The sequence below is a fragment of the Ovis aries genome, chromosome X, assembly GCF_016772045.2.
Source record: "Ovis aries strain OAR_USU_Benz2616 breed Rambouillet chromosome X, ARS-UI_Ramb_v3.0, whole genome shotgun sequence".
In the NCBI taxonomy this organism is placed as follows: domain Eukaryota; kingdom Metazoa; phylum Chordata; class Mammalia; order Artiodactyla; family Bovidae; genus Ovis; species Ovis aries.
In genome coordinates, this window is record NC_056080.1 from 13,756,226 (window position 1) to 13,767,641 (window position 11,416).

At 38.4% G+C, this 11,416-nt stretch overlaps 1 protein-coding gene across 4 annotated transcripts in view; it reads right to left on the bottom strand.

Moving 5' to 3' along the window:
- ACE2 (angiotensin converting enzyme 2) overlaps positions 1 to 11,416 on the bottom strand; it is a 49,693-nt gene that overhangs the window by 34,808 nt on the left and 3,469 nt on the right. For all 4 annotated transcript variants that reach the window (XM_042242295.2, XM_042242294.2, XM_060408290.1 and 1 more), the window contains 2 exons: positions 2,236 to 2,394; positions 620 to 710 (listed from right to left, as the gene is read on the bottom strand). In XM_042242295.2, the coding sequence (XP_042098229.1) occupies positions 620 to 710; positions 2,236 to 2,394 (250 nt within the window). The remainder of the gene's footprint in view (positions 1 to 619; positions 711 to 2,235; positions 2,395 to 11,416) is intronic.

Below are 11,416 nucleotides of genomic sequence, written 5' to 3' on the forward strand. Positions count from 1 at the left end.
TTGATTGGGTCATTTATTTTTCTGGAATTGAGCTGCAGGAGTTGCTTGTGTATTTTTGAGACTAATCCTTTGTCAGTTGCTTCATTTACTATTATTTTCTCCCATTCTGAAGTCTGTCTTTTCACCTTGCTTATAGTTTCCTTCATTGTGCAGAAGCTTTTAAGTTTAATTAGGTCCCATTTGTTTATTTTTGCTTTTATTTCCATTACTCTGGGAGGTGGGTCATAGAGGATCCTGCTGTGATTTATGTCAGAGAGTGTTTTGCCTATGTTTTCCTCTAGGAGTTTTATAGTTTCTGGTCTTACGTTTAGATCTTTAATCTATTTTGTGTCCTCACCCTTATAAGAGCTTCAAAATAATTCTGCAGAGAAAATAAACCACTGAGATCATTGAACTACTAACTTAGTTAAACTACTTGAGTGTGGCAGGATTTATACTGAAGTTTTGTTAAAACTTAAAAGAGCATCCGTGTGCTAAAATACACACATTTGGAATTTTTCCCTCTTTGGATTGTCCATCTGAAAGGCACAACATCATCATCTAATGTTAATCTCATTTTTAAAGCTTGGAATAAAAATAAAGTAAATTTTATAATCACTGCTCAAAATGAATAGCCCACCTGGTTCAAGTGCTAAGCACTCCTGTGTATTTGGGTCCAAAACTTTCCCAGTACTGTAGATGGTGCTCATTTTATTTAGAATCGTGTTCAACTACAAATTAAAGATAATAAACAGTGTTAAAAACGGAAGATATACAAAACAGAATGCTAATGTAGAGATGTCTTTTCAATCATGCAATTTTTTATGCCTCAAAATACAGAAGTTCACAGCTTCTTGGCCAAGTATCTTCTTTTATGTAGGGTTGGAATATCTCAGCTAAATTTTCCCATCATCAGCTAGCACGGACTGCCTTTATAAGCATATGATAAATACATGTGGAGTGCCTGGAAAAAAAATACAGATCTACCCAAATCCCAAGAATGTTTCTCACCTACACATGCGCAGAGTAGTGCGTTTCTTGTTCCATCCAGGCTTCACTGAGCATCTACTATGTCCTACACTCTGATAATTACGACATGAACCAGTCACTGGTCTTTAAGAGCCCCACAGACATGCCACAGCGAGTCATGAAATCAATGATTACATAACAGAGTGACAGATGCTACAACTGTCACCAGAAAGGTGTGGCAGGATGGGGGGAGCGGTTGAATCAGTAACTTGGAAATTCAGGAATGGCTTCAAAGAGGGGGCACATTAGAGCTATGTCTTGGAAGAGCAGGATGTTATACCCCTGCTCACTTTCATGCAGAGATGAGCCCACTTGGAGGGCTGCATTCAGTCCAAGAATACCGACAAAATGAAGCCAGCAACCAGGACTGCTTAGGGAACTTGAAACCATCATATAAGAAAAAAATCAATGGATGGAAGGATGTTTTAGGTTAGAGAAAAAAGCCTCAAATAGTTAAAAAAAAATCTGCCTTCCTTTATTTGAAGACTATTATAGGAGACAGCCATTTGGCTCCAGAAGGCAGTAGAAAGTGGAGGTAAATCGCTTTACGCTCAATGGAGGAAGAATCTTGCCATTACTTAGAGGGACCCATGTATGGAAATGATGTTTTAGAAAGAAGTGACTTGCCTATCCTAAAGTGGTCTGAGCTGGGGTGGTTTAGCAACATTTTAAAGAAGTTGCAGAAGACAGTCAAGAATGAAAGGGGTTGGGGAGGATGAAATGACATATCAGGCTTCTCGAGCTTAGGACTGCTGACATTTTAGACCAGACAACCGTCACTGGGGACTTCCTTGTGCTTTGCAAAGTGTTTAGCAACATCCCTCCTCACTAGAGGCCAATAACACCCTTCAACAGTTGTGACAACCAAAAATATCTCCAGACATTGTCAAATGTCCCTGGTGGGCAAAATCACTCGCAGTTGAGAAGCACAGACATGGACTAAGTGCCTGGTCCTCAGGAAGGTGACCTCTGTCACTGCATCTATGGACCGCAGAGCCCTGACTATCCTAGTTTAATGATGTGTCCTAACATACCAGCGTCCCCCTTCACTCTCAAAGGATCCCAATTTGGAGGATAAATTACATGATCATCCCACCGAAGCACAGCACTCTTTCTATTCTGAGCATTGCTAGGTTTGCAGATAAAGTAAGCAGCCCTGAGTGATACTAATGTTTAAGATTTCCCCAGTATTTCCATTCTTGGGATCAGTGCTAGCACGTCACATACTCGTTTGCTCTTCTCTGCCGAGAGCACTGAGGTCCCACTATGCTGAAGGGCCTTCAATTGACGCTTGAGTGTGAGATTCTGAATTTCTTCGAGTGAGTAAGTTCTGGCCATCCGGGACTGTTCTTCATAAAAGGCAGACCATTTGGCCCTGGCTTCATTCTGAAATGACAACAAAAAATGAAGTTGAAGTTAGAATGGGACTGTTCAAATAGAAGATACAGGCCAAAGAACATCTGGTGGAACATCTAATATTTCCTGAGTTATTTAATTCTCTACTTTGCTGAAGGTCAAGGTTTAGGTTAAGCGTGATCAAGCCACTCTTGGTCACTCTCTCTTCCTGGCCTTTTGCTTCATTTTCCCAAGGGTCCTGTCCCCAGAACTGGAAGTGAATTCTCACAGATGATTTATGTTGTGGGGTCCTGGAATGTACGGCCTTAGCACTGTGACGTGGGTGAGTCGCTCAAGGATTCAACGATAAACACTCTAAAGGGAAAGCCCAGCAGAGCTCAGAGCGCACTTCCTGAGAATACAGCTTCTCATGGTGATGAGAACCATGAGAAATAACCAGTTTGCAGGAAACTCCATAGTACTGTGATTTACCAGAGATTCTGATCTTGAATTCTGATCCCCAGTTCAAGACGGCCCTGAACATGGCCATTTGGTAGCCATGGTGATTATCCACTCACCAGAGAAACCAAGAAGCAGGTAGTGACATCAGGGTTCACTTGCCCCCATCTTGACTTCTGCATATGCATCCAATGCAGTCTTCTCTCAGTGGACAAGTTCACTTCCATTTATCAAAGGCTAAAACGAGCAACCCCTTCCTACACTGTACTTCTCTAGACTATAAAAAAGAAGTAGCATATGAGGCACGTAAGAACTCCATTCCTCGAGTCAGACACCTCTAACTAGTTGTGTGACCTTGAGCAAATTACTTAGCCTGAGTCATGTTACCTTATCCATAAAATGAGAGTAATAGTAGAACTCACCTCAAAGGGTTGTTGAAAGGACAAGAAAATTTAACAAATAATAAAATGCCTCTCAGAGTCCCTGATACATCCTAAGCACTAAAAAATGGTAGCTACTTTATCACTTATAGAAAAAAAGTCCTTGTCCTTAAGCTGCTTATTGTTTTATCAAGCAGATAAGATACACATCATGAACGTTTCATTACTGAAACATAAAAGCCTATGATTCCATATAAACTATGAGTGGGGCCATGCAATTCCTGTTATAGGGACCAGATTTGGCAAGGAAATGGCAACCCACTCCAGTATTCTTGCCTAGAAAATCCCATGGACGGAGAGGCTTGGTGGGCTACAGTCCACAGGTCGGACACGACTGAGCGACTTCACTTTCACTTTCCTGGAGGAAGCGGAACTTAACACAGATCTTAAAGTAGGCAGAAAACAGACCGCTGTAGAGTACTTTGCAAAATAATTTACCTCATTTGATTTTCTTAACAATCCCAAGAGGCAGAAAATTATTCTATTTCCATTTTTCGTATGTGAAGAAGGAGCTAAGAAAAATGAACAGTAGAGCCGGCAACTAATTGCCAGCGTCTGAATCCTGGATCCTGAGGCGCGCAGACTCTAAGATGGTTCCCAGGACCCCTACTTCCTGGTGGCACACCCTCCTGTGTCTCCCTTCCCTTGAGTGTGAGCAGGACCTATGACTCACTTCCAACAAGGAGAATACAGCAGAAGTGAAGGATATACATGTTTATGTTAGATAAGATTGTTTTGTTTGTTTGTTTTTAGCCACACAGCTTGTGGGATCTTAGTTCCCTAACCAGAGATCAAACTTGTTCCCTCCTGCAGTGGAAGCACAGAGCCCTAACCACTGGACAGCCAGGGAATTTCCAAGGCTATCGTTTTTATCTTGTTTGAAGAATCTCCCTCGCTAATACTGATGCAGCAAGATGCTATGTTGTGAGCTATCCCATGGCTAGGGCCACATGGTGAGGAATTCAAGATGGCCTCTGACTGACATCCTAAGGAGCATACGAGGAACTGAATGCTACCACTAACCACATTAGCTTGAAAGTGGATTCATTTCCGGTTAAGTCACAGATGAGACCACACCTCTAGCCAGGACCTTGATTGTAATCTTGTAAGACTCAGAAGCAGATCCAGCTAAACTATGCCAGGAGATAATAAATGTGTGTTGTTTTGATCTGGTAATCTTTTACTCAATAGATAATCTTTTGTGGTAATCTTTTACACAATAGATAAATAGTCGAGATTCCAAAGCAGGACTCCAGGCATGACTGCATTTTCTAGATTAAGAAATTTTACTTTTATCCTGTGAATACTAGGGAGTCACTTATGGGTTGCAAGCAGGTGTGTGACATAATGAAAGTGGTTCATGAAAGGTGCAGCAATGGATCATACAAGAGATGAATAGAATAGTCACAGTGAAATGGAAAAAGATTTCTCTTTATTGAGCACACACAACCCCTTAGGAACTACTGTTCAATGAGTCTGCACAATCTTGTGAGGTAGTTGTGATTGTCTCCAATTCACAAATGAGGCAAATGAAGCACAGAGCAGGTCAGTAATTTTGACTAGGTCACACAGCTATTAACTGGAAGAATCAGGGAATCAACACAGATATGTTTGCCTCTAAAGCTAAATGCTCTTAACCACTGGCTGTAGATTGGATTCAACACATTCTAGTCTTCTTTGTACCATGTCTGAATGAGAAGGAATGAGCTATGGAAAGAGGAGTTTGGTCTACAGCACAGATTCATTTACATAACCCACCACCCATCTCTCAGCCCCTACCCTTTTTCATCCAATCTAGGATGATTTACAGCAAAATTTCTGGTAAAATTTGATCCTAAATTAAGAGCAATTTTTATTTCAATCTCCCTTGGAGACAACCCAGAATCCCCAAAAGGCCTCAGTCTTAAAACATTTTTTAAAATTATAATGTATGTGGGAACTTTGAGGATATCTGTTTTATTTATCATTATCATAAGTGTTATACTTTGTATCACAAAAACATTATGTTGTCTTGAATTTTGGCCCCTGAGGATACACTGTTCCATCTCAAGCTGTTCTTTTTAATCTTTTTTACAATTTATTCCATATTCATACTATAAGGTACCCATGCCTAAATAAAACTGACAGCTAAGCAGTTACACAGAGAATCAAAGTCAGTTCATACATACCAACCAAGTCTCTTAGATAATGCTTGACAGCTATATGTAATTTTTGGATTTGAATGATGAATGAATTGAAGCGTATACAGTTACTTACATAGCTACAGGGTTCAAAAAGAACCATTACAGGTCAAATAAACAGCATCCCATACTGCCTCTGTGCAAAGGCAGAAGAGCAGCAATTAACACAGCAAATGTTTCTGCAGCCATTGATGGGGGCTTGGGGTCAAGACACACATTACTCAGTACAATCACAGGAAGTTAAAACCCTCTCTGACCCGCTATGTATAACTGTAGTGGATACCATATTCTCATCCTATTGAGAGATGCTTTGTCATTTCAAGGACTGAAAATATAAAATCCTAAATTACACTTTGTGTGTCTGTTAGTTGCTTAGTTGTGTTCAACTTTTTGCGACCACATGGACTGTAGCCCACTAGGCTACTCTGTCTGTGGGATTCTCCAGGCAAGAATACTGAAGGAGGTTTCCATTTCCTTCCATTCCAAAAGATATCCTGTTCTTTTTGGCCCTAATGATATGCAAGTTAAATATGATATCATCATGCTTTTAGATGTTTTCATATGAGCTTCATCTTAAGTCATAGGTCTTGTGGTCTCCATCCAAATTATGATAGTTTTATTTAAACAATTAAAATGCTTTTGTGATAAGTTATTTGAAATGCAAAAAATTAAAATTTCATCTTTTTTTCTATGCCTCACTATCAACTCCTAGGCTATTCTTTCAGCAGTCTCTAAACCATTTCTTTCCCTGTAGGTATGAGAGTCTCCTGAAGACAGAAGATGAAAAACTGAAAGGAACCTTAACATATAGGCAGTGACTTGGCATCCAACAAGTTCCCAGGGAACCCTCCACCCTCAGGCCCCATGTATTGGCCCTGTATCCAGACATAGCTCTCAAAACCACATCAGATTTAAAGATGAAAACTGCCTTCATTACTTTTCAAATAGGTCCAGATATGTGCATATTTTTAAAAACGCATGTACACCCGTGGTGGATTCATGTCAATGTATGGCAAAACCAATACAGTATTGTAAAGTAAAATAAAGTAAAAATAAAAATTAAAAATAAATAAATTTAAAAAAACACTTATTCTATTCAACAAAGTAAGGAATCTAAATTATAAGAATATGAATTCTATTGCTTTGTCTTGAGAATCAAAATTTTATTTTTTCTTTTTCCAGATGGGAGGAAGCAATGTGGCTTCCAAACATTTTAATTTTTAAAAAATTTTAGTTTATAGGGAAAAAAAAACTCACTCCTGAAATTAGGTCCTGCCAGAAAGTGGCCCACCAGATATATATTTGATATACTTCATAATAAAAATATAATATAGTATAAATAACATAGCAAATGTCACAAAAACCTCTACTCAGGTTTTTAAAACGTTAATACTTTATAATAGTTGCTTCAGACATATTTATTTAGTGGTTAGAGTCAATAATTTCATATTATATACTCAAAAGTTGCTGAGAATACATCTTAAATGTTCTCAAATGGTAATCATGTGACGTAATGCAGGTATTAGTTAAGACTACTGCTACTACTGCTACCATATATTATGTAATATATCAGTGTATCAAATCAACAATTTGTATACCTTAAACTTACACAATGTTATATGTCAATTATATCTCAATAAAGTTGAGAAAAAAAGAAAATCTCTCTGCTTTTTTCACTTAGCATTACTTATTTTTTCCATTTTTTCAAGTATACATTCCTTATTGATCTTAACTGCTGTATAATATTTAAGTATATGACCAAATTCAAATTTATTTAATAATTTCTCATCTATGAATGTTTCCTGTCTTTAAGTAATACTTTTTTACCATATACATCCTTGTATTAGGTTAAATCATATAAAATTGCTAATATTTAATCTAAATCTGCAAATATATAAAGTTTCTTGAGTACACAGGTGAGGCTCTCCAGGTGGAGTTCTTGGGAGTGAAACTGATGGGTTAAAGCAAGTTTCAACTTCTACAGATACCATATTTTGGCAAATATGATTTTATGTCAATTTGGTATTTCACTATTAAAATAATGTTATCCTGATTATTAGTCAGGTTAAACATATATATGAGGTATATACATATATTTATTTATTTGAATTTCTTCTTCTATGCATTTGTTGCTCATATCTTTCCCCCATTTTTCTAGTGAATTTTTGTCTTTATCATTTAGTAAAATTTCTTTATATATCTTGGCTGTCAATCTTTTGTTAATTATATGTATCAAAATGTTTTCTCAAGCTCTGCTTCTTGTCTTGTGTGTGTATGTGTTTATGATGTCTTTTGGTGCACAAAAGTTTGTTTTTAATTCTGATGAAATTTATTTGCTCAGCCTTTTCCTCTATAGATTGATCTTTTTGTCTTTTATTTAATAAACCATTCTCAACTAAAACTCATTTAGTAAACCATTTCCAACCGAGACTCACTTAATAAACCATTCCTAACCAAAAGTCACCTATATTTTCTTATAAAAGCTTGACTTGCTTTTCCTATTTAATTTTTGGTCTATCTTAAATTTATTTGTATCTATTGCATAAAGTAGAAATGCCTTGAGCTTTGGATCTAAAAAGGGTCCCTACAGATTTTTTAATTTCCTTCTTTTTTCCAGAGCTCTAGGAACCTGAATTAATTTTTTGGCTCAGTATTCCTGCACCCTGCTAGTAGTGTAAATTCAATTTCCACACCTATTAAAAAACCTCACAGGGGAAACCTGATTTTGATCAAGTCTTTAGAGCAGGACTCTGCCTACCATCTGTTTTTATAAATAAAGTTTTCATATTCACACCTATTTATGTATTGTCTATACCTGCTTTTGTGTTACAATGGCAGAGTTGACTGGTCTACAATAGCAGGATTGAATAGGGACTGTAGGGCTCAGAAAGCCTGAAATATTTACTACTTGGCCTTTTACAGAAAAAAGTGTGCTGACCTCTGTACCAGATCTATACATTTGTAGCAAATACAAGGGTCAAAAGAGCATGTTAAGCAACATTATGGGAACACAATCAGCCAATCCAGTATGTGGGAGTTTCTCTAGGAGCAACAACTCAATTTTTCTGCAAATAAATTACGAAAAAAAAAAATTGAGGAAGGGCTCTATAGACTGAAAGAGACTTAAAGTACATCTGCCAAAATGATCAAGAGAGGACTTTGCTAGATCCTGAGTAAAACAAACCAGCTGAATTTTTAAAATGAGATATTAGGGTACATTTGTATATTGCCTAGATAGTTGATTTTACTGAGGAATTATTGTTAAGTCTTTGACATGAAACTGCTATTAAGGTTATTTAAAAATTCTTACATTGAGAGCTCACGGTGAAACATTTATTACATAAAACATATAGTTATTCCTTCAAAATAATCCAATAAACATGGCGTTGGGTAGAAAAATACAACAAGATTGGCCGAAGTGTTGATAATTGCTGAAGCGGGGTGATGGGTATAAGGAGATTCAACGTATTAGTCTTTCTTCTTGTATATGTGCTTGAAAATTTTTACAATAAAGAGTAAAGTAAAATCCATATAATGGAATACTATTTGGCAGTAAAATGGGACAAAATAATGATACATGCTACGGCATGCAAAGTGAAAGAAGCCAATCACAAAAGACCACCTAGTGTATAATTCCATTTATATGAAAAGTCCAGAATAGGCGACTCTATAGACAGAAAGTAGATTAGTGGTTGCTGAGAGCTGGGGGGTTAGGGGAAGAAGAGTGATTGCTAATAAGCATGTACTTTCCTTTGGAGTGATGAAAATGTTCTAAGATGAGATAGTGATGATATTTGCATAATTCTGTAAATATACTAAGAAGCATTGAATTGTATACTTTAAATTGGTGAATTTTATGGTACATAACCCAGGTGGTGCTAGTGGTAAAGAACCTGCTTGCCAATGCCACTGCAGGAGATGTAAGAGACACAGGTTCGATCCCTGGGTCAGGAAGATCCCCTAGAGAAGGGAATGGCAACCCACTCCAGTATTCTTGTCTGGGAAATCCTACGGACAGAGGAGCCTGGCGGGCTACAGTCCATGGAGTCACAAAGAGTTGGACAGGACTGAAGCAACTTAGCACACAGTTATATCTCAATAAAGCTGTTGTTATAAAAGCCCTTAATAGTAAAAGTAAAGAAAAAGAAAACCCACTTTATTCCCTAGGTCCTAGAACTAGATCTGAAACCCCCATGGAACTGCTCCAAACCAAAAGATTTAGCCAAAATTAAGTGTTTTCTCTTTTGCCCAGTTACCTGGCACACACTGAGAAGCAGCAGTAGTCCCTGACCACTAGGCTGCCCTCCCTGGGTGTAGCTGGCGGCCGCCTGGCGTCCTGTCAGAGTGCTCAGATCAATGAGTGTCAAATCTGGATGGCATGAAACATGTCATTTTGAATTGCTCAAGTTCAATTTTACCAAATTACCTCACTCAACTGGGACATTATCAAGTTTTCATGCCAAAGGAAAACTAGTATGAACAATACCTCCAATGCACTTGACTCCTGTTAATCCTCCACATGTGGAACTTATCCACTCACCACTGTTATCCACTGAAAAATCTTGACTGGGCCCATCTACTATCTTACATTAATGAGATAAAAAGTAAGTGACTTGCCCAACGCATCACAGCCAGCTTAGCAGAATCAGGATAGTATCAGATTTCCTGAATTCCATTGTATCTGCATCACACTGACCTTTCCCCACCCCTGTACCTATGCGTAGGTGCCTACATATCTTGGGGAGTGTGGGACAGACTCATTGCTGACAGGGTTGAAGTCTGCGTTCTCTCCTTGGGTACAGAATAGCAGTTTAAAATGACCCTGCTCTGGGTTCACTGTGCCCCCGCCCTAAAGACAGAGGAAAAGGTCCAGGAAGCAGGTGTGCCCAAGGGCTCTAGGGGCCCTGACCACCCAAAGGGTAAGTGTGGGCCTTATGCTGTCTCTTCACAGCTTCTGATAACTCAACAAGAAATATTTATGAAGTGTTCTGAGACCTCTGGGGCTCCAACAGGGCAGTCTTCAATGCTCCCTTCACAGTTGTGCCCACAGGAATTGGGGGCAGCTGTAGTAGCTACTGCCAAATACTGGAACAAAGAACCAGGATGCCCCTGCCAGTGGCAGGATCCTTTCACTCTCTTCTAGGGGAAAAAAATTGTCCAGGGACCTCCCGTGTTGCCAAAGAGCTTCTGACTTTGCAAAAAAAAGAAACAAAAATCCTTTGACTTACAAAGGACTCTTTCAAAAATCAAACCAACAATAAATGCAAAAAAGTAATGTCATTTTACTGAGAAGAGAATTACAGTTTAATTGGTGAATGCTTGATCTCAAACATGAGAATTGTATTTGCTCTAAAGCAAGTGTCTGGTAATTAATTTTCATTGAATTTCTGAACTATGTGGAAATCTGTTTTGAACAAAGTTTTTTTCCTTATATCTATCTGATGGACCTCTCCTAAACAGGAGGCTTTGGGGACACTATACTGATCAAATTCTAGTGCCTTCTATTATTTTAAACTATTCTCATGACTTGATCTAAGAATTGCCACACTAGGTCGATTGGCTGATAAGCCCAATACTCTGACTCTGAACGTTATACCAAGGGATAATTAGGAAATGACAGATTGCCCTCAATAATGTGACCATAATAGGATATGAACATACCCATGTCATACAGCCCAAATTTCTCTTCCTATATTAGTTATCTATTGCTACAATAGTACTACATAACAGACAACCCAAAATCTCAACAGCATAAGTGTTCATTGTTTGTGTGCCTAGAATCGCTGAGTGTTGCCAGGCAACTCTGCTAATCTTGGCTGGATCCTCTTAAAACTCTAGGGGATTAGTTTCTGCCAGGACTATTCCACACATCTCTCACTCTTTACCTGGTCAATCCAGGCATGTCCTCATGGCAAAGGCAAAGGTGCAAAGGAAAAGTCCCATTGTTCAAGTCCTTCCATGCCTCTACTTCTGCTAACAGCCCATTGGTCAAAG